General features: G+C 51.7%; 1 protein-coding gene across 1 annotated transcript in view; it reads left to right on the top strand.

Moving 5' to 3' along the window:
- Positions 1 to 27,895, top strand: part of LOC147093394 (uncharacterized) — a 179,257-nt gene that overhangs the window by 104,604 nt on the left and 46,758 nt on the right. Inside the window, 1 exon segment of the mRNA XM_085974203.1 lies at positions 9,885 to 10,716. Coding sequence (XP_085830329.1) covers positions 9,885 to 10,716 — 832 coding nt within the window.

Genomic DNA, 27,895 nt, shown 5'->3' with positions numbered 1-27,895 from the left:
CGCGCTCACCTCGGAGCGGCGCGTGCGGTGTGGGGGGAGGGGGCGGGGCTGTTCAGAGCCCGCGCTCACCTTGGAGCGGTGCATGCGGAGTAGGGGGAGGGGGCGGGCCTGTTCAGAGCTCATCCAACAATGAGAACAACAACTTGTATTTCTATAGCGCCTTTAACGTAGGAAAACGTCCCAGGGCGCTGCACAGGAGTATTGTAAGACATTGAAAACTGTGAACCCGAGCCACAGAAGGAGAAATTAGGGCAGATGGCCAAAAGCTTGGTCACAGAGGTGGGTTTTGATCAGCCATGATCTCATTGAATGGCGGAGCAGGCTCGAGGGGCCGAATGGCCAACTCCTGCTCCAATTTTCTATGAAAGAGAGGCGGAGAGGTTCAGAGAGGGAATTCCAGAGCTTAGGGCCGAGGCAACAGAAGACACGGCCACTGATGGTGCAGCGATTATAATCAGGGATGCTCAAGAGGGCAGAATTGGAGGAGCACAGATGTCTCGGGGGGGAGGAGGTTGTTTTCTTTGGAACCGAGGAGGCTGAGGGGAGACCTGATTGAGGTGTATAAAATTCTGAGGGGCCGAGATAGGAAGGACCTATTTCCCTTGGCAGAGGGGTCCACAACCAGGGGGCATAGATTTAAAGAAATTGGTCGGAGCTTTAGAGGGGAGTTGGGGAGAAATGTTTTCACCCAGTGATAACTCCCCTATCTTCTATGTTTTTATGTATTCAATCTTTCCTTGCAGCTGAAATTCTCTAATCCTGGCAACATCCTCGTAAATCTCCCGTCTCGAGCAGTCACATATTTCCTGCAATGGGGACGACCAGAACTGCATGCGGTGGCCCAACTGGTGTTTTTGTACAGTTCAAGCAGAACCTCCCTGCTCTTACATGATACAGAAACAGAGAGGCACTGCCCCTTTAAATAGCTGGGGACACAAAGAAACATCGAAGATAGGAGCAGGAGTCGGCTATTCGGCCACTCGAGCCTGCTCCGCCATTCAATGAGATCATGGCTGATCATCCAAGTTCAGTACCCTGTCCCTGCCTTCTCCCCATATTCCTTGATCCCTTTAGCCTTAAGAAATATAACTAACTCCTTCTTGAATATATTTAATGACTTGGCCTCAACTGCCTTGTGTGGTAGAGAATTCCACAGGTTCACCACTCTCTGGGTGAAGAAATTCCTCCTCATCTCTGTCCTAAATGGCTTACCCCTTATCCTTAGACTGTGACCCCTGGTTCTGGACTCCCCGACCATTGGGAACATCCTTCCTGCATCTAGTCTGTGTAGTCCTGTTAGAATTTTATAAGTTTCAATGAGATCCCCTCTCATTCTTCTAAACTCCAGCGAGTACATGCAGAATCGACCCAATCTCTCCTCATATGTCATTCCTGCCATCCTAGGTATCAGCCTGGTGAATCTTTGCTGCACTCCCTCCATGGCAAGAACATCCTTCCTCAGATAAGACGACCAAAACTGCACACAATACTCAAGGTGCGGTCTCACCAAAGCCCTGTACAACTGCAGCAAGACATCCTAGTTCCTGTACTCATACCCTCTCGCTACGAAGGCCAACATACCATTTGCCTTCTGAACCGCCTGCTGCACCTGCATGCTTACCTTCAGCGACTGGTGCACAAGGACACCCAGGTCTCATTGCACTTCCCCTTCTCCCAATCTATTGCCATTCAGATAATAATCTGCCTTCCTGTTTTTGACACCAAAGTGGATAACCTCGCATTTATCCACGTTATGTTGCATCTGCTATGCTTCTGCCCAATCACCCAACCTGTCCAAATCATACTGGAGTTTCTCAGCATCCTCCTCACAGCACACACGCCCACCCAGCTTTGTGTCGTCTACAAACTTGGAGATATTACACCTAGTTCCCTCGTCCAGATCATTAATATATATTGTGAATAGCTGGGGTCCAGGGACCGATCACTGCGGTACCCCACTAGTCACTGCCTGCCATTCGGAAAAAGACCCATTTATTCCAACTCTTTGCTTCCTGTCTGCCAACCAGTTCTCTATCCAAGTCAATACCTTGCCCCCAATCCCATGTGCCTTAACTTTACACGCTAATCTCTTATGCGGTACGTTATCAAAAGCCTTTTGAAAGTCCAAATACACCACATCCACTGGTTCGCCCTTATCTATTTTACCAGTTACATCCTCAAAAAATTCCAGTAGATTAGTCAAGCACGATTTACCTTTTGTAAATCCATGTTGACTTTGTCCGGTCCGATCACGGTTTTCCAAGTGCTGTGCTATTACATCTTTTATAATGGACTCCAGCATTTTCCCCACTACCGATGTCAGGCTTTCCGGTCTGTAATTCCCTGTTTTCTCTCAACCGCCTTTTTTTGAATAGTGGGGTAACATTAGCTACCCTCCAATCCATGGGAACTGTTCTAGAGTCTATCGAATTTTGGAAGATGACCAGCAATGCATCTACTATTTCTAGGGCCACTTGCTTAAGTACCCTTGGATGTAGATAGTATCTATGTTTCTATGTATTCAATCTTTCCTTGTAGCTGAAATTCTCACTTCCTGGCAACATCCTCGTAAATCTCCCGTCTGGAGCACAGTCACATCTTTCCTGCAATGGGGCGAGCAGAACTGCACGCAGCACTCTAGCCGGTGGCTTAACTGGTGTTTTGTACAGTTCAAGCAGAACCTCCCTGCTCTTACATGATACAGAGCGAGGCACTGCCCCTTTAAATACCTGGGGGCCACCATTCCCCTTTAAATAGCCAAGCAATAATTTTTTGGGAAAAGGGGCCGCAGTCCCCTTTGACTCACCCTCCCCCACCCCCCACCACACCCACACCCACACCCCAACCCACCACAAATACTCACAAGAGAGAGAAGGAAGAATGCTGGTCTTTGTCCCTTTAAAAGTGGTTGCCCACCAAAATGTTCACAGCACCAGGGCTCTTTGTTCTGGAAAAAAGTCGAAAAGAGAAAAGGTTCACTTATTTTTAAATGAATGCAATTGATCAATAGCCTTGCAATAAAGGTAATGCAAAGGAATAAACACTCACAAGCTTGTTTTTTTCCACCCCCTCCTCCCCTTTCCTTCCCTTTAACAGCTCCTGCAGACAATGAAAGCAGGAAGCGGCGCACGCAGCCCACCGACGTCCCGCTCCCCTCCCTCCCGCGCCGCCATTGTCTGGAGGACCGTCAGCCCGCCCGGCGTGTTCCGCGCTCCTGATTGGCGGGCGCCACGCGTCAATCACCCCCCTCCGCTTACGCGGTGACGCATGCACGCAACGCCCAGGGGGTCTTTTGGTTTGGCGCACGCAGCCCACCGAGGTCCCGCCCCGGCATTGGCTGGAGGACCATCAGCCCGCCCGGTCATCCCAGCGTTTACCGCGCTCCTGATTGGCGGGCGCCTCGCGTCAATCACACCCCTCCTCCGATTACGAGCTGACGCCAGCACGCAACAAGGTCGGTAGGATCGGCGAACGCCACCGCAAGGTAAAAAAAGACACCCCACACAAATGAGGAACAACAATAATAATAACAATCGCACTTTAGTGGGGAGGAGGTTGGGGGAATTAATGAGTGTTTTCAATTTGTTTCGGAAATAAAAAGATTTTGAAAAGCTTCCCAACGGTGTGAGGCGGGCTGCGCATGCGCTCCAGCCAGCCTTTGCCTCTCCCACGTGGGCCGGGCCCGGACACGCCCACTTACCTTCCCCTGCACCAATCACAGCGCGGGCAGGCGCTTCTATCAATCGTCACCTGTCAATCACCCTCCCTTCCGCCTCGTGGTGTCGATTGACAGCGGTGTCAGCCAATGAGGTGCAGGAAGGGGCGGGACCAGGGCCAGGACTGACAGCAAGCCTGAACTAACTCAATTAAATACCTGCATGCAGCCAAAAAAAAACTTTTATTTAGTCAGCCAAAAAACAGCAAAGCAAATAAGGTTTGCTGAGTCAGCAAAGCAAGCAAAGTCTATTTTAGAAACATAGAAGATAGGAGCAGGAGTAGGCCATTCGGTCCCTCGCGCCTGCTCCACCATTCAATGAGATCATGGCTCATCATCCAAATTCAGTACCCGGTCCCTGCCTTCTCCCCATATCCCTTGATCCCTTTAGCCTTAAGAAATATATCCAACTCCTTCTTGAATATATTTAATGAATTGGCCTCCACTGCCTTCTGTGGCAGAGAATTCCACAGGTTCACCACTCTCTGGGTGAAGAAATTCCTCCTCATTTCTGTCCTAAATGGCTTAACCCTTATCCTTAGACTGTGACCCCTGGTTTCTGTGGCTGTAGACGTGACTCCAGGATGGTTTGTTGCCTCCCTGGTGCCAGGGTCAAGGATGTCACTGAATGGCTGCAGGGCATTCTGAAGGGGGAGGGTGAACAGTCAGAGGTCGTGGTTCACATTGGGACCAACGACATGGGTAGGAAGAGGGATGAAGCCCTGCAGCAAGAATTTAGGGAGCTAGGTAGCAGATTAAAGAGCAGGACCTCAAAGGTTGTAATCTCTGGATTACTCCCGGTGCCACGTGCTAGTGAGTATAGGAATAGGAGGATAGAGCAGATGAATGCGTGGCTAAAGAGTTGGTGCAGGAGGGTGGGCTTTAGTTTCCTGGATCACTGGGTCTGCTTCTGGGGAAAGTGGGAATTGTACAAGTCGGACGGGTTGCACCTGAACCAGAACGGGACAAATATCCTTGCGGGGAGGTTTGCTAGCACTGTTGGGGGGGGTTTAAACTAACTTGGCAGGGGGATGGGATACAGAGTGGAGATATAATAGGGGGTGATGTACAGCCAAATATAGAGGAGAAAACAAGTCAGCTTGGAAGGCAGAGCAAATATGTAACGGCACAAGGGAGTAGGGCAAGGCTGGATGGCACTTATTTTAATGCAAGGAGTCTTGTGAATAAGGTGGATGAACTGAAGGTGTTGATGAACACATGGAAGTATGATATTGTTGCTATCACGGAGACATGGTTGAGGGAGGGGCAAGACTGGCAGCTCAATATTCCGGGGTATAGAATCTTCAGGCGAGACGGGGGGGGGGGTAAAAGAGGAGGGGTGTCGCAATATTAATTAAGGAGTCAATTTGATTGAATTTTTTGATGGGGGTGACTAGGTGTGTGGATGAGGGCAGTCCAGTTGATGTAGTCTACATGGACTTCAGTAAGGCTTTTGACAAAGTCCCACATGGGAGACTGGTCAAGAAGGTAAGAGCCCATGGGATCCAGGGCAAATTGGCACATTGAATCCAAAATTGGCTTAGTGGCAGGAGGCAGAGGGTGATGGTTGAAGGTTGTTTTTGTGACTGGAAGCCTGTGTCCAGTGGTGTACCACAGGGTCTGGGTTGTTTGCTGTTTGTAGTGTACATTAATGATTTAGATATGAATGTAGGAGGTATGATCAGTAAGTTCGCAAATGACACGAAAATTGGTGGAGTGGTAAATAGCGAGGAGGGAAGCCTCAGGCTACAGGAGAATATAGACGGGTTGGCTAGATGGGCAGCACAGTGGCAAATGGAATTTAACCCTGAAAAGTGTGAGGTGATGCATTTTGGGAGGACTAAGAAGGGAATACACAATGAATGGTAGAACCCTAGGAAGGATAGAGGATCAGAGGGACCTTGGTGTGCATGTACATAGATCCCTGAGGGCAGCAGGACAGCTAGATAGGGTGGTTAAGAAGGCATATGGGATACTTATATTCTATGCCTCGGCTAATGAAGGCAAGAGCAGGGAGGTTATGATGGAGCTGTACAAAACGCTAGTTAGGCCACAGCTGGAGTACTGTGTGCAGTTCTGGTTGCCACACTATAGGAAGAATGTGATTGCATTGGAGAGGGTGCAGAGGAGATTCACCAGGGTGTTACCTGGGCTGGAGCGCTTCAGCTATGAAGAGAGACTGGACGGGCTGGGGTTGTTTTCCTTAGAGCAGAGAAGGCTGAGGGGGGACCTGATTGAGGTGTACAAAATTATGAGGGGCATAGGGTAGATAAAAAGGAACTTTTCCCCTTAGTAGAGGGGTCAATAACCAGGGGGCATAGTTTCAAGGTAAGGGGCAGGAGGTTTAGAGGGGATTTGAGGAAAAACTTTTTCACCCAGAGGGTGGTTGGAATCTGGAACTCACTGCCTGAAAGGGTGGTAGAGGCAGGAACCCTCAGAGCATTCAAGAAGCATTTAGATGAGCACTTGAAATGCCATTGCATACAAGGCTACGGACCAAGTGCTGGAAAATGGGATTAGAATAGACAGGGCTTGATGGCCGGCGTGGACACGATGGGCCAAAGGGCCCCTTTCTGTGCTGTATAAATCTATGACTCTATAGTAGCACTCTTGCCTCTGAGGCATAAGGTTGTGGGTTCAAGTCCCACTCCAGAGACTTGAGCACAAAAATCCAGGCTGACACTCCAGTGCAGTGCTGAGGCACTGTCAGAGGTGGCGTCTTTCGGACGAGACATTAAACTGAGGCCCTGTCTGCTCTCTCAGGTGGATGTATAAGATCCCATGACACTATTTTGAGAAAGAAAGACTTGCATTTATATCGTGCTTTCATGACCAGCAGACGTCTTGAAGTGCTTTACAGCCAATGAAGTACTTTTGAGGTGTAGTCACTGTTGTAATGTGGGAAAGAGCAGGGGAAATATCCCCGGTGTCCTAGCCAATGGTTATCCCTCAATCAATGTAACAAAAGGATAATAGCAAAATACTGCGGATGCTGGAAATCTGAAATAACAACAGGAAATGCTGGAAACACTCGGCAGGCCAGGCAACATCCGTAGAGAGAGAAACAGAGTTAACAAAATGATAGATTATCTGGTCATTATCACATTGCTGTTTGTGGGAGCTTGCTGTGCGCTATTTGACTGCCGCATTTCCTACATTACAACGGTGACTACACTTCAAAAGTACTTCATTGGCTGTAAAGCACTTTAGGACGTCTGGTGGTGGTGAAAGGCGCTATAGAAATGCAAGTCTTTCTTTCTTCACTGGTCTCACCAGCGACCTCTTCTGGCTGATGGTTAATTGACAGACGATAGTCCGCGCATATGCACAGGGAGCGGCGGTTCGGACCGAGTCCGGCACAGTGACCCCTCCCGGTCACCAAGAGTAATAACCGTGCATGCCCAGAGGGGGCCAACCCCACTCCCCCACTCGGAGCTGCGCCTGCGCGGTCGGATCCTGCCGGATGGAGTCGGCGCGGGGCATTCCGGGGAAAGACCTTGGTGTCGGGTCCAGAGTCGCGATCGGTGACGCAAAGTGAGTTTTCTCCGCTCCGATTGGGTGGAGAATCGCGCGGGGTGGGGGGAGGGGTGGCTCGGGAGAGAATAAAGAGAAATAGAAAAACCTGAGAGTCCGCGAGGCCCCGGACCGAGCGGCGTCAGTTGGACGGAGCACGTGATCTCCTCGGGGAAATGTGACCTGGCCCCAGGGCCTGATTGACGGGAGCTTCCGACCAATAGGGAGCAAGCGGGGCTGGAGGAGCGAGACGGTGGCGGGTCCTCCAACCAATCGGGGAGTCCGAGGGGCGGGACTAGCGCCGGCTGATTGATCCGCAGGGCAGCGAGTTTCTCCAGTCCCTTGTTCAGGGCCCGGGGCCAGGGGAGGCTTTGGGCCTTTATTCCCCTCACTGGACACAAGGCTCTTTGGCTCACAACACACTGGCTCAGGTTTTAATAGAGACTTTTTAAATTCATCAATAAAAGCAGATAAACCTCGTGCTTCTGTGGAACAAACTTTCTAATATTTTATAGAATCATAAAATGGTTACAGCACAGAAGGAGGCCATTCAGCCCGTCGAGCCCGTGCCGGCTCTCTGCAAGACCACTTCAGCGAGTCCCACTCCCCCGCCCTTTCCCCGTAACCCTGCACATTTCTTTACTTCAGGTATTTATCCAATTCCCTTTTAAAAGCGGTGATAGAATCTGCCTCCACCACCCTTTCAGGCAGTGCAGTCCAGATCCTAACCACTCGCTGAGTAAAAAAGTTTTTCCTCATGTCGCCTTTGGTTCTCGACCCTTCCGCCAATGGGAACAGTTTCTACTCTGTCCAGACCCCTCATGATTTTGAACACCTCTATCAAATCTCCTCTCTACCTTCTCTGCTGTAAGGAGAACCACCCCAGCTTCTCGAGTCTATCCACATAACTGAAGTCCCTCATCCCTTATCACTGGAACCATTCTTGTAAATCTTTTCTGCAATCTCTCTGAGGCCTTCACATCCTTCCTAATGCAGTGCCCAGAATTGGACACAATTCACCAGTTGAGGCCAAACCAGTGTTTTATAAAGGTTCATCATAACCTCCTTGCTTTTGGACTCTCTGCCTCTATTTATTAAGCCTAGGATCCCGTATGCAGGTGCAGCAGGCAGTTAAGAAGGCAAATGGTATGTTGGCCTTCATAGCGAGAGGGTTTGAGTACAGGAACAAGGATGTCTTGCTGCAGTTGTACAGGGCCTTGGTGAGACCACATCTTGAGTATTGTGTGCTGTTTTGGTCGCCTTATCTGAGGAAGGATGTTCTTGCCGTGGAAGGAGTTCAGCGAAGATTCACCAGGCTGATACCTGGGATGGCAGGAATGACGTATGAGGAGAGATTGGGACGATTGGGCTTGTACTCGCTGGAGTTTAGAAGAATGAGAGGGGATCTCATTGAAACTTATAAAATTCTGACAGGACTGGACAGACTAGGTGCAGGAAGGATGTTCCCGATGGTCGGGGAGTCCAGAACCAGGGGTCACAGTCTAAGGATAAGGGGTGAGCCATTTAGGACAGAAATGAGGAGGAATTTCTTCACCCAGAGAGTGGTGAACCTGTGGAATTCTCTACCACAGAAGGCAGTGGAGGCCAATACATTAAATATATTCAAGAAGGAGTTGGATATATTTCTTAAGGCTAAAGGGATCAAGGGGTATGGGGAGAAAGCAGGTACCGGGTACTGAACTTGGATGATCAGCCATGATCGCATTGAATGGCGGAGCAGGCTCGAGGGGCCGAATGGCCTACTCCTGCTCCTATCTTCTGTGTTTCTATGTTTCAGTTTGAGATGGAGGAGAAGCTGCTGGGTTTAACCCCCAGTACTTCTGAGCCCAGGAGGACCCAACAATTTCCAATGTGAGACTGTCAAGGGAGGTGGATTCTGGGGGAGATTACGTTGTTACACAGACACTGTCCGTACAATGTAAAAGAGTATTGTTTTAGGAACAAGTATTTCTGTACAGGCTTTTAATCCAGTTTACATCGACAGATTTGTTTTAATTCATTCTTGGGATGTGGGCGTAGCTCGCAAGAGCAGCAAATATTGCCAATCCCTAGTTTCCCGTTGAGAAGGGGGTGGTGAGTCACCTTCTTGAACTACTGCAGTCCGTGTGGTGAAGGTATTCCCACAATGTTGTTCGGTAAGGAGTTCCAGGATTATGACCCAGCAACGATGAATATATCTGAGCCAGGATGGTGTGTGACTTGGAGGGGAACTTGGAGGTGATGGTGCTCCCATACAACAGCTGCCCTTGTCCTTCTAGGTGGTGGAGGTTGTGGGTTTTGGAGGTTCTATCAAAGTTCTGGTCGAGTTGCAGATGTATAAAGTTCCTTTCCTTCGCCCCCTCCCCCTCCCCCTCCCACCTCTCTCTCTCTCTCTCACTCTCTCCTCCCACAGAGGCCAGAGTCTTGTGTAGGCCCAGACCAGGTGGCGGATTCCCTACCCTGAAGGACATCAGTGAACCAGTTGGGTTTTTATGACAATCCGGCAGCTTTCATGGTCACTTTTTTCTAGTGCCGGCCCCACAATTGACCAGATTCACTGAGCTCAATTTCACAACCTGCCTTTGTTTTCTTGTGGGTTGTCTCTCATGCTCCCTGTTTTAAATTAATTTTACAGGGCACTGGAAGGGGAGGATTTACAGACGGTAAACTCAAACCAAACATCACTTCAAGATCTGACAGAGTCACTCGACTCATCGGATCTGAATATCATCGGCCTCTGAACATGGAAGCAAAAAGCACCGTTCACAGCGGGGAGAAACCGTACACGTGTTCTGTATGTGGACGAGGCTTCAGCCAACCCTCTGGCCTATCGACACACAAGCGCATTCACACCGCGGAGAGGCCGTTCACCTGCTCTGAGTGTGGGAAGGGACTCACTCAGTCATCCCACCTACTGACACACCAGCGAGTTCACACTGGGGAGAGACCATTCACCTGCTCTGAGTGTGGGAAGGGATTCGCTAATTCATCCAACCTGCTGAATCACCAGCGCGTTCACACTGGGGAGAGGCCGTTCACCTGCTCTGAGTGTGGGAAGGGATTCACTAAGTCATCCAACCTGCTGAATCATCAGCATGTTCACACTGGAGAGAGACCGTTCACCTGCTCTGAGTGTGGGAAGGGATTCACTAATTCATCCAACCTGCTGAATCACCAGCGAGTTCACACTGGGGAGAGGTCGTTCACCTGCTCTGAGTGTGGGAAGGGATTCACTAATTCATCCAACCTGCTAAATCACCAGCGAGTTCACACTGCGGAGAGGCCGTTCACCTGCTCAGAGTGTGGGAAAGGATTCACTCTGGCATCCAAACTGCTGACACACCAGCAAGTTCACACTGGGGAGAGGCCATTCACCTGCTCTGAGTGTGGGAAGGGATTCACTCAGTCATCCGACCTGCTGAGACACCAGCGAGTTCACACTGGGGAGAGGCCGTTCACCTGCTCTGAGTGTGGAAGGGATTCACTCAGTCATTCCACCTGCTGAGACACCAGCGAGTTCACAAGTGACTGCAGGGGTTGGATTCTGCTGTTGTTGCTGCTGTTAATCACATTCAGGACTGAACCATGTTCATTCTGACAGTTGGGGTTTGTTTCTGCTGATGTTAATAACCCCTATAACTGGGCTGGAGTTTACTATTCTGGATAGATGTCAAATAAACGAGCTTTGTTTTAAACACATTATTGTAGATTTTCTTCTTTCCCACCTGAGTGTTTAGCATCACCTAGCTGAAGCTCAAAGGACAATCTGGGGGAGGATCGTACGGCGGGAACAGAACTCCAGCCTGGACACAGTCCTTCAGGGCCACACTGAGAGGGGCAAACGGCACTTTGGTCTTTCTTGTCTCTCTTCACTGACAGCAAAGTTGCCGTGCAGGTTAATCTCGAGGCGTGTGAGAAATGTGTCCCAGCCACTCTCTGCCATGGTTCAGAGCTCCTAGGCACGGACCAGAAGGCTCCTTTAGGAATGTACCCCAGTGCTTTTTGTTTAATGGCCTTATTAACCTGTGTTGCTACTTTTAGTGATTTGTGTATCTGTATCCCTGGATCCCTCTGCTTCTCTAGCCCATTTAGACTCTTAGGGAGAAATTCGTGGCACCGGGGCTAATTTTAGCGCCCCGAAAAAGTTAGCGCCCCTGCGCATTAAATTCAGTGGTAGCACCCCAGGCAGGAGACGGGGTGCTACTGGAAGCGCTCCCCTCCCTCTTGAGGCGCTACCAGTGAATTTCCCGGCACTTCGTGTAACAGCGCCACGCCCGTCGGCACATAGCACCGTGTCATAGCAGACCTCCCTCCCTGATTAAAGGGGAGGGGCCTAGCACTGCGCACACCGGGGCCTTGCTGGACCACCGGGGAGCGGGGTGTCTGATCAAGAGGAGCGCCGGGCTGAGCGATCGCGGCCGACACCCCGAAGAAGAAAGGGGAAGGGGGCAGATGCTGGCAGTCGGCCAAAATAAAAAGTTGCCGCCCGACACCTGCCCTTTAAGTGGCGTCGCCGCGGCTGCAGAAACGACCCCTGACCCTGTCGGACATATCGTCCGGTGATAGGTATGGGGTCGCAACCCAAGGTTGCAGCCGGGGTGCTGCGCGTAGTGATGACGTCATTGCCGGCAGTGCAGTGCCACGGGGAGCTACAGACTACCTCCGCGGCTAACCTCCCGCTGAATATCGCGGGAGGCACAAAGCAACCCAATTTCTCCCCCTTGTCCAAATAGTGAGTGGCCTCCTTATTCTTCCCACCAAAGCACACCACCTCACACTGACCTATAGTGAAATTCATTAACACACCACCTCACACTACGCTGGTATGAGGCGTGAGTTGGGTAGGATTGATTGGGGAATGTTACTCAAAGGGTTGACGGTGGATAGGCAATGGCAAACATTCAAAGATTGCATGGATGAACTACAGAATTTGTTCATCCCTGTTTGGCATAAAAATAAAACAAAAAATGTGACTCAACCATGGCTAACAAGGGAAATTAGGGATAGCATAGGATCGAAGGAAAGGACATACAAATTGGCCAGAAAAATCAGTAAACCTGATGATTGGGAGCAGTTTAGGATTCAGCAAAGGAGGACAAAGGGATTAATTAAGAGGGGGGAAATAGAATATGAGAGTAAGCTTGCAGGGAACATAAAAACTGACTGTAAAAGCTTTTATAGATATGTGAAGAGAAAAAGATTGGTGAAGTCAAGCATAGGTCCCTTGCAGTCAGAATCAGGGGAATTTATAATGGGGAACAAAGAAATGGCAGACCAATTAAATACATGCTTTGGTTCTGTCTTCATAAAGGAGGACACAAATAACCTCCCAGAGATGTTGGGGAACATAGGGTCTAATGAGAGGGAGGAACTGAAAGAAATCAGCATTTGTAGGGAAATGGTGTTAGGGAAATTGATGGGATTGAAGGCCGATAAATTCCCAGGGCCTGATAATCTACATCCTAGGCTACTTAAGGAAGTGGCCCTAGAAATAGTAGATGCATTGCTGATCATCTTCCAACATTCGATAGAATCTGGAACAGTTCCCATGGATTGGAGAGTAGCTAATGTTACCCCACTATTCAAAAAAGGTGGTAGAGAGAAAACGGGGAATTATAGACCGGTAAGCCTGACATCGGTAGTGGGGAAAATGCTAGAGTCCATTATGAGAGATGTAATAGCAGAGCACTTGGAAAACAGTGACAGGATCGGACGAAGTCAACATGGATTTACAAAAGGTAAATCGTGCTTGACTAATCTACTGGAATTTTTTTAGGATGTAACTGGTAGAATAGATAAGGAAGAACCCGTGGATGTGGTGTATTTGGACTTTCAGAAGGCTTTCGATAAGGTCCCGCATAAGAGATTAGCGTGTAATGTTAAGGCACATGGGTTTGGGGGCAAGGTACTGACTTGGATAGAGAACTGGTTGTCAGACAGGAAGCAAAGAGTTGGAATAAATGTCTCTTTTTCTGAGTGGCAGGCAGTGACTAGTGGGGTACCACAGGGATTGGTCCTAGGACCCCAGCTGTTCACAATATATATAAATCATCTAGACAAGGAAACTAGATGTAATATCTCCAAGTTTGCAGACGACACAAAGCTGGGTGGGCATGTGTGCTGAGAGGAGGATGTCGAGAAACTCCAGGATGATTTGGACAGGTTGGGTGATTGGGCAGAAGCATGGCAGAGCAGTATAATGTGGATAAATGCAAGGTTATCCACTTTGGTGGCAAAAACAGGAAGGCAGATTATTATCTGAACGGCAATAGATTGGGAGAAGGGGAAGTGCAATGAGACCTGGGTGTCCTTGTGCACCAATCGCTGAAGGTAAGCATGAAGGTGTAGCAGGCGGTTAAGAAGGCAAATGGTATGTTGGCCTTCGTAGCGAGAGGGTTCGAGTACAGGTACAAGGATGTCTTGCAGTTGTACAGAGACTTGGTGAGACCACATCTTGAGTATTGTGTGCAGTTTTGGTCGCCTTATCTGAGGAAGGATGTTCTTGCCATGGAGGGAGTGCAGCGAAGATTCACCAGACTGATACCTGGGATGGCAGGAATGACGTATGAGGAGAGATTGGGACGATTGGGCTAATACTTGCTGGAGTTTAGAAGAATGAGAGGGGATCTCATTGAAACTTATAAAATTCTAACAGGGCTAGACAGACTAGATGCAGGAATGATGTTTCTGATGGCCGGGGAGTCCAGAACCAGGGGTCACAGTCTAAGGATAAGGGGTAAGCCATTTAGGACTGAGATGAGGAGGAATTTCTTCACCCAGAGAGTGGTGAACCTGTGGAATTTTCTACCACAGAAGGCAGTAGAGGCCAATTCATTAAATATATTCAAGAAGGAGTTGGATATATTTCTTAAGGCTAAAGGGATCAAGGGATATGGGGAGAAGGCAGGAACAGGGTACTGAGTTTGGATGATCAGCCATGATCTCATTGAATGGCGGAGCAGGCTCGAGGGGCTGAATGGCCTACTCCTGCTCCTATCTTCAATGTTTCTAAGTTACTGTGGACACGCGGGACTTGCATGTTTACTCTGATAGAGGATCAATATCAGGTACGGTAGAGGACAGAGGATCTGCTGACCTTATATTTCCGAATAAGGTATTAAAGTTGGTGACATGAGACTCTCAATTCTGCTAGTTAATAAGACAAGGCATTAGTTAGAATCTTACACCCCAAAGTCCCTCTGCTCCTCTATACCTTTTAAAGTTTTACCATTTAATGTAGATTTCCTACTTTTTTCTTCCAGCCAAAATGCATCACCTTATAATTCACTGCGTTAAATTTCCTCTGACATCTACATGCCCCATTTACTAACCTGTGTATTCCCACTGAAGTCACTTACAGTCCTCTTCACAGCTTCCCACAATCCATATTTTGGTCTCTGTTGTGTTTGTACACAACTACATAAACTAATAAAGCAACAGAGACTGAGAGTAACTTCAAGAGAACTTTACTGGGTAACTGGAACTTCAGCACTGACTGTACAAATCGATACGCATCTGTTATATACGCTCGCAACTAAGGATATACATCCGCTGAACAAAGTAGTCCCTTCAATGTTGTATACATTACACTTGCTCCCCTTTTAGTTTAATAGTATATTAATGCAAAATTTCGATAATTAACATACAGAGCCTGTCTTTACAGTAACAACATTCAAATTCCAACATAACATTTTATTTACAAGTCAAGTCTCTGGGGAGGCCTCCTCTGCCTCTCTGGGTAACGTCTCTCCAGACTCTCTTGCTTTGGGGAATGAGACTGTACAGGTACAGTTGCATCAGGTGAGCTATCAGCACAGGTAGAGCTCTCAGCTGTGGATGAGGCTGGTGCTGATGCTGATGAATCAGGAGTGTCTGTTTCCATGTCAGGTGAGTCTGGGCGAGGTATAGGGGTGTTTTCCACCTGAACGTCCAGAATTTGGTCCACATGATGTCTCAAAGCATTCTCTCCCATATCCACAGTATACATCAGTGGTCCCTCTCTTGTGGATATTGTCCCTGGTTGCCACTCTTCCATCCGGAAATCACGAGCAAGAACTGACTGTCCCACACTGAAGCTTCTTGTTGGCTTAGCATTCAAATGTTTGAACTGTTTTTTCTCTACATCACGACGTACATTCGGTTTAAGAAGGTCCATGCGAGATCTCAGGTTCCTGTTCAGAAACATCATTGCTGGAGTCTGATTAGTGGCTGCGTGTACTGCGTTCTGATAAGCAAAGAGGAAATTGTCTATCTTGTGTTGCAGTGGTAGATTCTCGCTGTACATTGCTTTGATGGCCTTCTTGAAAGTCTGTACGAATCTTTCTGCCAAGCCATTTGGAGCTGGATGGTACGGGGCAGATGTGCAGTGCTTGATTCCATTTTTCCTCGTGAACCTTTGGAATTCGTCAGAGACAAATTGTCATTCATTGTCTGTGCAGATTTGTTCTGGTAGTCCATTTCTAGCGAACATGGTCCTCAGAACTGAAATGGTCTTTTCAGATGTGGTTAATTTCATTTTAATGACCTCGGGCCATTTGGAATGTGCATCGACTGCAATCAAGAACATGGAGTCCATGAACGGTCCAGCAAAGTCGATGTGCACACGTTGCCATGGTGATGAGGGCCATTCCCATGGGTGGAGAGGGGCTTGTGGTGGTGCATTCTGGACCTTTTGACATCCTGCGCAGCTCTTTGTCAGGTCCTCGATCTGTTTGTCAATTCCCGGCCACCACACGTATCCACGTGCAAGGCTTTTCATCTTTACCATACCTAAGTGGCCTTCATGCAGTTCATCTAGCACGGTCACGAAGCTTGGGAGGAATCACAACTCATGAGCTGCACATCAGTGTTCCTCGACACACTGATAACTGCTCCCTCCTAGCTGAGAATGCTGGAAATAATGAGTCACCATGCGCTGGCCATCCCTTCACAGTGATGTCATAAACTTTTGACAATGTAGGGTCATTGCGTGTTTCTCTTTCAATGAGGGAGTTTGTCACTGCTAGCTGCTCAACTATTGTTGTGTGAAATACCTTTGCTGAGTCAACTGTTGTAGTTTCCTCTGAGGTCGGCAGTGGTAAACGTGACAAACCATCAGCGTTGCCATGTTGCTTGGTCCCCTTGTATTCAATGTCATACAGGTGAGCCCCTAGGAAGAGTGACCATCGCTGCAGCCATTGTGCCGTCATCACTGGAACGCCCTTCCTTGGGTTGAAGATTGAAACGAGAGGCTGGTGGTCAGTTAACAGCGTAAACTGTTGACCATACAAGTAGTGGTTGAATTTCTTGACTCCCCACACAAGGCTGAGGGCCTCTCGGTCAATCTGTGCATAATTGCATTCAGCTGTAGTCAAGGATCTTGAAGCAAAGGCTATTGGTCTCTCTGAGCCGTCTGGCAACTTATGTGACAACACGGCACCAATGCCATAGGGTGAAGCATCACATGCCAGTCGAATAGGTAAGGATGGGTCAAAGTGAGCTAGCACCTCTTCTGAAGTAATGAGTCTTTTACTCTCTTGAAAAGCTTGTTCACAGCTGTCACTCCACTTCCATTGTGACCCTGTCTGTAGCAGTGCATTTAGTGGATGTAACACTGTGGATAGGTTGGGCAAGAACTTGTGATAGTAGTTCACCAGTCCAAGATATGATCTCAACTGAGACACATTTTCAGGTGTTGGTGCATTAATCACAGCTTCAATCTTGTCTGGAGACTTGTGTAAACCGTTCTTGTCAATCACATGTCCACAGTATGAGATTTCCTTTTTGAAAAACTCACTCTTGTCTTGGTTCGCTCGGAGCCCATACTCCTGTAACCTGATGAGCACCTGTTCAAGGTTGGAAAGGTGGTCATTGTCATTCTTGCCAGTAATGATGATGTCATCAAGATAACACTGAGTACCTGGGATCCCCTGCAGGACTTGATCCATTGCCCTTTGCCAGATTGCAGGAGCTGATGCTATTCCGAATACCAGCCGATTGTACTAGTAAAGGCCTTTGTGCGTATTTATTGTTAGGTACTTTGAAGCATCATCAATTACCATTTGGAGATAGGCCTGGGCCAAGTCAATCTTTGTGAAGCGTTCCCCTCTTGACAGGGAAGCAAAGATGTCCGCAATGCGACGCAATGGGTACTGTACTGTGTGGAGGACTGGGTTAACAGTCACTTTAAAGTCTCCACAAATGCGCACTTTTCTTGGCTTTCTTGGTTTTGTGCTGGAGGTTTTCTTCATCACTGGAACTATAGGTGTGGCCCATTCATGCCAATCCACCTTGGACAGGACCCCGAACTGTTCCAAGTTCTCCAGCTCTGCTTCTACTGAAGGGCGAATTGCATAAGGCACTGGTCTGGCCTTGTGGAACTTTGGATTTGCGTTCTCCTCAATCTTAATTTTTGCTTTCATGCCCTTAAGTGTTCCTATTCCCTTCTTGAACACTTCCTGAGAGTCAGAGAGTATTTGTGACAGTCTCTCAGGAGTGGCGTTGCTGTCCTCCTTTGCTGACACAAACAGTGCTTGGATGGTGTGCCAATCCAACTGTATTTTCCTGAGCCATTCGCGTCCCAGCAATGGTGGTCCTCCATTTTCCACTACATAGAGGTTCAATTGCGGTATTTTTTTTCTTTGTATGTCACTGTCACTTCTATTTTACCTTTGGGGCACACTCTTTGTCCTGTGTATGTCTTTAACAGTACTTTAGTTGGCCTTAGCGGTATGTGTGATAACAGTCGTTTGTAGTCATGTACAGAGATCACTGTTAAAGCTGAGCCTGTGTCCAACTCCATTTTCAGCCTAACTCCTGCCACTTCTGGAGTAACCCATATTATTCTGTGATCCTCTGTTTCTTTCACACTGTGTAGTTTTAGACAAGCCAGATCCTCTTCCTATCTCCAGTCACTTGGTGTACCCTCTTGTATCTATCTTTGAAATGTTTCTTGTTTCCAGTCACTTGGTGTGCCTTTTTGTTACTCTGTATTGTATCAGTTTTCTGCTTTGCTTTGCAGACCCTTTCAATGTGCCCTCGTTTGCTACATTGTCTGCAATCTTTGTCTTTAAACCAACAGTCATTGTGGTCATGTGACATTTTACCACAGCGATAGCACTTTTTTTTCTGTTTCAGAGACATTTTGTTAGTGGAATATTCCAGGGATTTTGTTGAATTTCTAAAGCGCCACGTGCTGCTGCTTCCATTGAAATTGCAATACTTAGAACCTTCTCCAAGGTGAGATCTTTTTCAGACAGGAGCTTCTTTTGTGTGCTTTCACTTTGCATACCACACACAAATCTGTCCCTCAATGCGTCTGATAAGCCCACTCCAAATTGGCAATGTTCTGATCATTTGCGCAACTTTGCCAAATATTCAGAAATGCTTTCATTTTTGCTCTGGTTCCGCTTATGGAATTTAAATCTTTCAGCTATAAGCAGTGGTCTGGGGCTTAAATGGTCTTGGAGTGTGTCCACTATTTGTTTGAATGTTTTGTTTGCTGGCTTTTCAGGGCTTAGTAAACTACGTAGCAGCCCATATGTACTTGCGCCCATAACACTTAGCAAAACAGTGGCTTTCTTTCCTACCTCCACTCCGTTAGCCTCACAGTACAACTCCACTCTTTCAATGTAAGTTGCCCAGTCTTCAATGCTGCTATCAAATGCTGCAATCGTGCCAATCATCACCATTTTTCTTTTTCCAAACCCGTTTTTCTTTCTTTACTAGTTAGCTAGCGTCATGCAAGTCCTGTGCACTTTTCACTTGACTTACGTAACCCCTGCCTAGCTTAGCAAGCGTGCTCCATTTTCTCTACCTTCTCGCTCCTTTCTTCCAAATTTCGGTGTCCTCTGGATGCGACCCCAGAATAGGAAGACGTAGGTTCATAATTCTCATCGCCAATTTGTTGTGTTTGTACCGCTACACACAACTACATAAAACAATAAAGCAGCAGAGACTGAGAGTAACGTCAAGAGAACTTTACTGGGTAACTGGAACTGCGGCACTGACTGTACAAATCAATACGCGTCTGTTATATACGCTCGCAACTAAGGATGATGTACATCCACTAAACAAAGTAGTCCCTTCAATGTTGTATACATTACAGTCTCATCCGGAGATTTTGGTCTTGTGCTCCATATAGCCAAGCCCATATCATAGAAACATAGAAAAATAGGAGCAGGAGTAGGCCATTCGGCCCTTCGAGCCTGCCCCGCCATTCAATATGATCATGGCTGATCCTCTATCTCTATACCATATTCCCGCTCTCTCCCCATACCCCTTGATGCCTTTTGGGTCTAGAAATCCATCTATCTCCTTCATAAATATATTCAGTGACTTGGCCTCCACAGCCTTCTGTGGTAGAGAATTCCACAGGTTCCCCACCCTCTGAGTGAAGAAATTTCTCCTCATCTCAGTCCTAAATGTCCTACCCTGTATCCTGAGACTGTGACCCCTCGTTCTAGACCCCCCCCCCACAGCCAGGAGAAACATCCTCCCTGCATCCAGTCTGTCTAGCCCTGTCAGAATTTTATACGTTCCAATGAGATCCCCTCTCATTCTTCTAAACTCTAGTGAATACAGGCCTAGTCGATCCAATCTCTCCTCATACGACAGTCCTGCCATCCCAGGAATCAGTCTGGTGAACCTTCGCTGCACTCCCTCTATGGCAAGTATATCCTTTCTTAAGTAAGGAGACCAAAACTGCACACAGTTCTCCAGGTGTGGTCTCACCAAGGCCCTGTACAACTGTAGTAAGACATCCTTGCTCCTGTACTCAAATCCTCTTGCAATGAAGGCCAACAAACCATTTGCCATCCTAACTGCTTGCTGCACCTGCATGTTTGCTTTCAGTGACTGGTGTACAAGGACACCCAGGTCCCTCTGTACATCAACATTTCCCAATCTATCACCATTTAAATAATACTCTGCCTTTCTGTTTTTCCTACCAAAGTGGATAACTTCATATTTGCCTGGATGAGTGTAGCTCCAACAAGACTGCAGAAGCTCGACACCATCCAGGACAAAGCAGCCTGCTTGATTGGCACCCCATCCACCACCTTAAACATTCACTCCCTCCTCCATCGGCGTACCGTGGCTGCAGTGTGTACCATCGACAAGATGCACTGCAGCAACCCGTCAAGGCTTCTTCGGCAGCACCTCCCAAACCCGCGACCTCTTCCACTGAGAAGGACAAGGGCAGCAGGCGCATGGGAACACCACCACCTCCAAGTTCCCCTCCAAGTCACACACTATCCTGACTTAGAAATATATCGCCGATCCTTGTTCGTCGCTGGGTCAAAATCCTGGAACTCCCTAACAGCACTGTGGGAGCAGCTTCACCACACGGACTGCTGTGGTTCAAGAAGGCGGCTCACCACCACCTTCTCAAGGCCAACTAGGGATGGGCAATAAATGCTGGGCCATCCAATGACGCCCTGATCCCAGACATGAATTTTAAAAGTGTATCCACGTCATACTGCATCTACAGCAGCCCAGCGCGCATGCACGGAAGGGGGGGGGCTTACATTGAGCATGCGCAGTATGGTACTGGAGACCGACTGATGGAGGAACAGAAGCCGTTCGAGTGATTCCGCAGCGGGTAAAAATCAGAGCCGCAGGGGAGTAATGGACCGGTGGATGGTTGGGGAGATTTCATAAACAACTGGTGTAGGCCGCAAGCCCCGAATAATAACCTGAAGATCCCGTGTTTGCAGCTGGGGGGATTTCTTCCGCGAGCAGGCCCGGGTTAACGGCCGCCATCTTTGTAAAGGAGGGCGGAACGTTCCAGTGCGACATCATTCTGACTCTGTGTAACCGGGCGCATGCGCGGCCATCTTAGTAGAGGAACATAGAGTTGGCGGGGCGGGGCTTCAGTGTCTGCTTCCAACTGGGTCCCAGTGCCCGGGTGAGAGATCAATGTTTCAGTTATTGTATATAGAGTAGGCGGGGCTTCAGTGTCTGCTTCCAACTGGGTCCCAGTGCCCGGGAGTGACAATCAATGTCTCAGTTATTGTATATAGAGTGGGTGGGGCTTCAGTGTCTGCTTCCAACTGGGTCCCAGTGCCCGGGAGAAACAATCAATGTCTCAGTTATTGTATACTAGCTGGAGTGCCCGGCAGTGCCGAGGGTTTTTTGAGGGCATATTGTTATGAAAAAAGTAGAAATAATTTTTATATATATAAATGAGTTTGTCTGTCTGTCTGTGTGGGAAGGAGAGAGAGAGAGAGAGAGAGGGAAAGAGAGAGAGAGAGACTGGGGGGAAGAGAGAGAGAGAGACTGGGGGGAGAAGAGAGAGATGGGGGGGAGAGAGAGAGAGAGACGGGGGAGCGCGAGAGAGGGAAAGAGAGAGAGGGAAAGAGAGAGGGGGAGGGAGAGGCAGAGAGGAAAGGAGAGAGAGACAGAGAGGGAAGGAGAGAGAGAGAGAGGGAAAGAGAGAGAGAAAGAGGTGGGGGAAAGGGGTGGGGGAAAGGGGTGTTGGGGGGGAAAGGTGGTGTGTGGGGGGGAAGGGGGGGTGTGGGGGGGAAGGGGGGGGTGTGGGGGGGAAAGGTGGTGTGTGGGGGGGAAAGGGGGGGTGTGTGGGGGGGATAGGGGGAGTGTGTGGGGGGGAAAGGGGGGTGTGTGGGGGGAGGAAAGGGGTGTGGGGGAGGAAAGTGGGGTGTGAGGGGAGGGGGAAAGGGAGGTGTGGGGCCTTGGTGACGCGGTGCCCTGCTCACTTTCGGTCGGGCTCTCGGGGCCGCGCGGTTGATAACGCGGGGAAGGCCGTGCGTGGCGGCTCCCGCTCCGGACCGTCGCAGTGGCTTGCCTGCGGCCCAGTCGAGGGGGGGGATGCCCGAGTTCCCACCCCGACAGCCTTTACCAAGATGACGGCGATGGCTCCGCTGGGCTCTGTCCCGCCCCGCCAGCCTTTACCAAGATGGCGATGATGGCGCCGCTCGGCTCCGCCCCGCCCCCGCCCCGCCAGCCTTTACCAAGATGGCGGTGGTGGCTACGCTCGGCTCCGTCCCGCCACCGCCCTTTACCAAGATGGCGGCGACCGCGGGCCGCTGGTTGGAATCGGGCCCAGCGGGACGGGTGGTGCCTAGCTTGGGCGTGGCTGATGAGGAGAGGCCGAGGCTTCGAGGCCTGAGGCCTGCTCATCCACCGCCGAGGGGGGAAAGCCCGAGTCCCCTTTGCAAATTGATTTTTTTTTCTTTTAAAAGCAACTTTTTTTTTGCTGGAAATCTATATATCATCTCATTTAATCCCCATCTGCGTCATTTCTGGCATTGCCTCCAGTGGTTAATGTGTCAATACTAATGAATCAACAATTTCCTCACCTCCATCACCATTTTTTTAGCTTGAGGCCCGGCAGGTGTTTAATGGCCGCCGCTCAGCTCCCACTCCCGCACTGATGGCAGTTTGAATGATTAGGCCCCACCCACCCCATAGGATTGGTCAACCATCACGTCACTCAACGCTAATGAGCGCTAGGATTGGTCAACCGCTAATGAGCGGATTTTGTCCTTTTTTTGAAAGTTTTTTGCAATCTGTCCGAACGATTTTTGTCTGACCAAAAAGTAAATAGGCCTATGAGACTTCCCTAATCATAAGCTTTGTTTTGATATAACATATGTGTGGGTACGCTCTATAATTTTTGAGTGTATAGCGGACAGACAGACATACAGGCAGACATACAGACATAGACAGAGAGACAGACATACAGACAGATATACAGACATACAGACGGATGGTTCCTTTTTATATATATACTAGCTGAAGTGCCCGGCGGTGCTGAGGCTTTTTCGAGGGCATGTTGTTGTTGGAAGAGAGAGAGAGAGAGCGACTGGGGGGGAAGGAGGGCAGGGGGGGATTAAGGGCGGGGGGGGGAAGGGAGGGTGGGGGGGGAAGGGAGGGGGGGAGGGGGGAAGGGAAGGGGGGAGGGGGGGAAGGGGGGGAAGGGAAGGGAGGGGGGAGGGGGAAGGGGAGGGGGAGGGGGGGCGGGGGAGGGGGAGCGGGAGGGGAGGGAGGGAGGGGAGGGGGGGTGGGGGGGAGGGCGGGGGGAAGGGAAGGGGGGAGGGCGGGGGGGAAGGGAAGGGGGGGAGGGGGGAAGGGAATGGGCGGAGGGGGGGAAGGGAAGGGGGAGGGGGGAGGGGGGAAGGGGAGGGGGAGGGGGGAAGGGGAGGGGGAGGGGGGCGGGGGGGAGAGAGGGGAGGGAGGCGCGGGGGGGGAGGGAGGGGAGGGAGGGCGGGGGTCCCCCCCGAGGGTCGCGGCCCCCCGAGGGTCGCGGCCCCCCGAGGGTCGCGGCCCCCCTCCCCGAGGGTCGCGGCCCCCGAGGTCGCGGCCCCGCAGAGGGTCGCGGCCCCCTCCGAGGGTCACGGCCGCCCCCCGTGGGTCGCGCCACCACCCCCCCGAGGTGAAGACCGCCGATTGCTGCTGTGCGAGATGGCTGGGGGCCGGTTGCCAGGGTGACGCTTGATGCTCAGCAAGCCCCGCCCCCTGGCCGAGCCAGAGAGAGACGCCGCGTCTCAGCTCCTGCTGCGCGCGCACCCTAGCGGCGCTGGGCTGAGGCTCGGCCCTCCAGCCTTTGAGTGGGGCCGGGAGGTGCCTAGCTCGGGCATGGGTGGTGAAGGAGAAGCCGAGGCTTCGAGGCCTACCTGGAAAAACGGGGAAAGGTAGGAAAATTAATGAGATTAGATAAGTTAATTCGTTTCTAAATCATTTTTTTTAAAACAATATGGCCTAGAAATTCAGTTGCGTTTGCGCCCACTTATTGGCTATAAAGTGGTTTGCGCCTAAAGTTTTTTTACCGCCCGAAATTCAGATGGACCCTAACATCGGCGTTAGCCGGTAGCGCTGCGCCGGCACCGATGACGTCATCGGTGTGCGCAGCGCCCCGGTTGCAAGGCTATTCCGGCCCGATGGCCAAATTCAGTTGCGGCCGCCTCGCCCGTGGCAGCCGCAAACAGCGTTTGTGAAACGGGGTCTTGCAGCTCCGAAAGGCCGGCGCATAAAAGTGGAGCGGCGGCCGGCCGCTTTCCCGGCGGCCCGGCCGGCCGCTTTCCCGGCGGCCGCCTGCCCGCACCTCCCTCCCCGGACTCCTGCACCACCCCCCCGCGGCACTGATGTCTGTGTCCCGTGAGCCCGGCACTTCTCCGTGCTGCCGGGCTCATTTGCTGGGGGAATCCACCGGTGATCTGACAGCTGCAGGCAGCTCCTCCTTAAGAGAAGGAGGAGGCCTGCAGTACCCCAGCCTGCCGCACCGCCATCGGGTGCCGCAGCGGGAGCTGAATGCCTGAAAGTGACATTTAACGCCCCTAGCGAAGGCGGCCAAACCCTGCAATAGCGCCTGCCGCCGTCTTGGCCCGTCGCAACTGAATTTTAGGCGTCGCTACGGGAATGCTGGCGAGCGCTAAATTTCGGGCGCAAAAGACCTGGCAGGGCCATAACGAATTTTTAGGCCTATGTGTTTTAAAAGCAACGTTTTTTTTTAAAGACGCAGAAAGCAGGAAAAAGAAAGGAAAAGTTTGGAATCAAGATGGCGGCGACTCACCTCGGTTCAGAGCGATAAGGCCCGCCAACACACGCACCGATTGGCCCGGCCACACGCGGAAGCAAGCCGCCGTACGATTGGTCAACCTCGAGGTCACTCTGTCGCTAATGAGCGGATAATGAGATGCTAATGAGCAGAACGTTGAAGGTTTTTCGGATACCGCGGGCGCGATTTTAGCCCGGCCGAAACGTAAAAACGCTTAAAACCATCTCGGAAGCGTAAGCTTTCTTTGGAGGGTAACGCGCGCGTAGGTACGCCCTGTAACTTTCGAGCGCATACCCGACCGACGCACACGCGATGACAGACAGAATGACAGACAGACAGAAGTACCGATTTATTATATATATAGATATAGATAGAATGGGCGGGGTTTCAGTGTCTGCTTCCAACTGGGTCCCAGTACCCGGGAGTGACAATCAATGTCTCAGTTATTGTATATAGAGTGGGCGGGGCTTCAGTGTCTTCTTCCAACTAGGTCCCAGTGCCCGGGAGAGATATTCAATGTCTCAGTTATTGTATATTAGTGTGGGCGGGGCTTCAGTGTCTGCTTCCAACTGGGTCCTAGTGCCCCGGGACTGACTTTCAATGTCTCAGTTATTGTATACTAGCTGAAGTGCCCGGCGGTGCCGAGGCTTTTTCGAGGGCATGTTGTTGTTGGAAGCGAGAGAGAGAGCGACTGGGGGAAGAGAAGAGAGCGACTGGGGGGAAGAGAGGGAGGGGAGGGGAGGGGAGGGGGGGAGGGGAGGGGGGGAGGGGAGGGGGAGGGGGGGAGGGGGAGGAAGTGGAGGGGGAGGGGGTGGAGGGGGAGGGGGAGGGGGGAAGGGGGAGGGGAGGGCGGGGAAGTGAGGGAGGGGGGAGAGGGGGGAGGGAGGGGGGGAGGGGAGGGGGGAGGAGGAGAGAGGAGGGTGGAAGAAGGGGCGGGGGCAGGGAGGGGAGGAGGGAGGAGGAGGGAGGAGGAGAGAGGAGGGGGGAGGGGAAGGGGGAGAGTCCACGAGCCCCCTGATCACCGACCCCCCAAACTCCCGAGCCAACTGATCCCCAACCCCCGAACTCCAGAGGTTGGCCCCCCCCGAGACTCGCACCCCCCACCCCCAACCCCGAGGCTCGCCCACCACCCAACCCCACCCCCGAGGCTCGGCCACCACCCACCCACCCCCGAGGCTCGCCCCCCCACCAACCAAGCACCGAACTCCGGAGGCGCGATCTTCCGAGCACCGGCCTCCCGAGCTGGCTTCAACATTGCGGCTGTGCGAGATGGCCGGAGGGCCCGGTTGCCAGGGTAACCGTGACGCCGAGCCAGAGAGAGAGACGCCGCGTCTCAGCTGCTCCTGCTGCACGCACGGCCCCCCCGAGGGTCGCGGCCCCCACCGAGGGGTCGCGGCCCCCCCCGAGGGTCGCAGCCCCCCCCTGAGGGTCGCGGCCCCCCCGAGGGTTGCAGCCCCCCCCCCCGAGGGTCGCGGCCCCCCCCCGAGGGTCGCGCCCCCCCCCGAGGGTTGCGGGCCCCCCGAGACGGCCGGCGGGCCCAGTTGCCAGGGTAACGCTTGACGCTCAGCAAGCCCCGCTCCCCGGCTGAGCCAGAGAGAGACGCTGCATCTCAGCTCCTGCTGCACACGCACCCTAGCGGCGCTGGGCTGAGGCTCGGCCCTCCAGCCTTCGAGTGGGGCCGGGAGGTGCCTACCTCGGGCGTGGGTGCGGAGGAGATGCCGAGGCTTCTAGGCCTACCTGGAAAAACGGGGAAAGGTAGAAAATTAATGAGATTAGATAAGTTAATTACTTTCTAAATCATTTAAAAAAAAAATAATATGTGTTTTAAAAGCAACGTTTTTTTTTAAGACGCAGAAAGCGGGAAAAAGAAAGGAAAAGTTTGGAATCAAGATGGCGGCGACTCACCTCGGTTCAGAACGATAAGGCCCGGCCGCACACGCACCGATTGGCCCGGCGGCACACGCCAGCAACCCGGCGTACGATTGGTCGAGCTCGAGGTCACTCTGTCGATAATGAGCGTATAGTGAGATGCTAATGCGCGGAATGTTAAGGTTTTTTGGATACCGCGGGCGCGATTTTAGCCCGGCCGAAACGTAAATATGCTTAAAACCGTCTCGGAAGCGTAAGCTTTCTTTGGAGGTAACGCACGCGTAGGTACGCACTGTAACTTTTGAGCGCATACCCGACAGACGCACACGCGATGACAGACAGAATGACAGACAGACAGAAGTACTGATTTATATATATAGACTAGCTGAAGTGCCCGGCGGTGCCGAGGCTTTTTCGAGGGAATGTTGTTGTTGGAAGAGAGAGAGAGAGCGACTGGGGGGAAGAGAGAGCGACTGGGGGGAAGAGAGAGAGTGACTGGGGAAAGAGAGAGAGCGACTGGGGGGAAGAGAGAGCGCGACTGGGGGGAAGAGAGGGAGGGGAGGGGGGAGGGAAGAGGGGGAGGGGAGGGGGGGAGGAAAGAGGGGGAGGGGAGGGGGGAGGGGGGGAGGGGGAGGGGGAGGGGGAGGGCGGGGGTGGGAGGGGGAGGGCGGGGAAGGGAGGGCGGGGGGGAGGGGAGGGGGGCAGGAAGGGAGGGAGGAGGGGGAAGGGAGGGAGGGGAGGGAGGGGAAGGGCGGGGGGGAGGGAGAGGGAGGGGGAGGGGGAGGGCGGGGGAAGGGAGGGAGGGGGGAGGGGGGAGGGGGAGAGCGGGGAAGGGAGGGCGGGGGGGAGGAAGGGAGGGGGAAGGGAGGGCAGGGGGAGGGAGGGCGGGGGGGAAGGGATGGGGGAAGGGCGGGGGGAAGGGAGGGGGGAGGGCGGGGGGGGGGAAAAGGGGGGGAAGGGAGGGCGGGGGGGGGAAGGGAGGGTGGGGGGCGCCCCCCCCGAGGGTCGCGGCCCCCCCCCCCGAGGGGTCGCTGCCCCCCGAGGGGTCGCGGCCCCCCCCCCCCGAGGTGAAGACCGCCGATTGCGCGCGCAGCAGGAGCTGAGACGCGGCGTCTCTCTCGGCTGGCGGGCCCGGTTGCCAGGGCAACCGTGACGCTGACCAAGCCAGAGAGAGAGCTGCCGCGTCTCGGCTGCTCCTGCTGCGCGCACGGCACCCCCCCCCGAGGGTCGCAGCCCCCAGGTGAAGACCGCCGATTGCGGCTGTGCGAGACGTCCGGCGGGCCCAGTTGCCAGGGTAACGCTGG

This window comes from Somniosus microcephalus, unplaced genomic scaffold (assembly GCF_052327205.1).
Source record: "Somniosus microcephalus isolate GS21.2 unplaced genomic scaffold, FLI_Smic_1.0 unresolved_chr1, whole genome shotgun sequence".
In the NCBI taxonomy this organism is placed as follows: Eukaryota; Metazoa; Chordata; class Chondrichthyes; order Squaliformes; family Somniosidae; genus Somniosus; species Somniosus microcephalus.
Note: the sequence above shows the minus strand (reverse complement) of the source record. Positions and strands in the feature narration are given on the sequence as shown.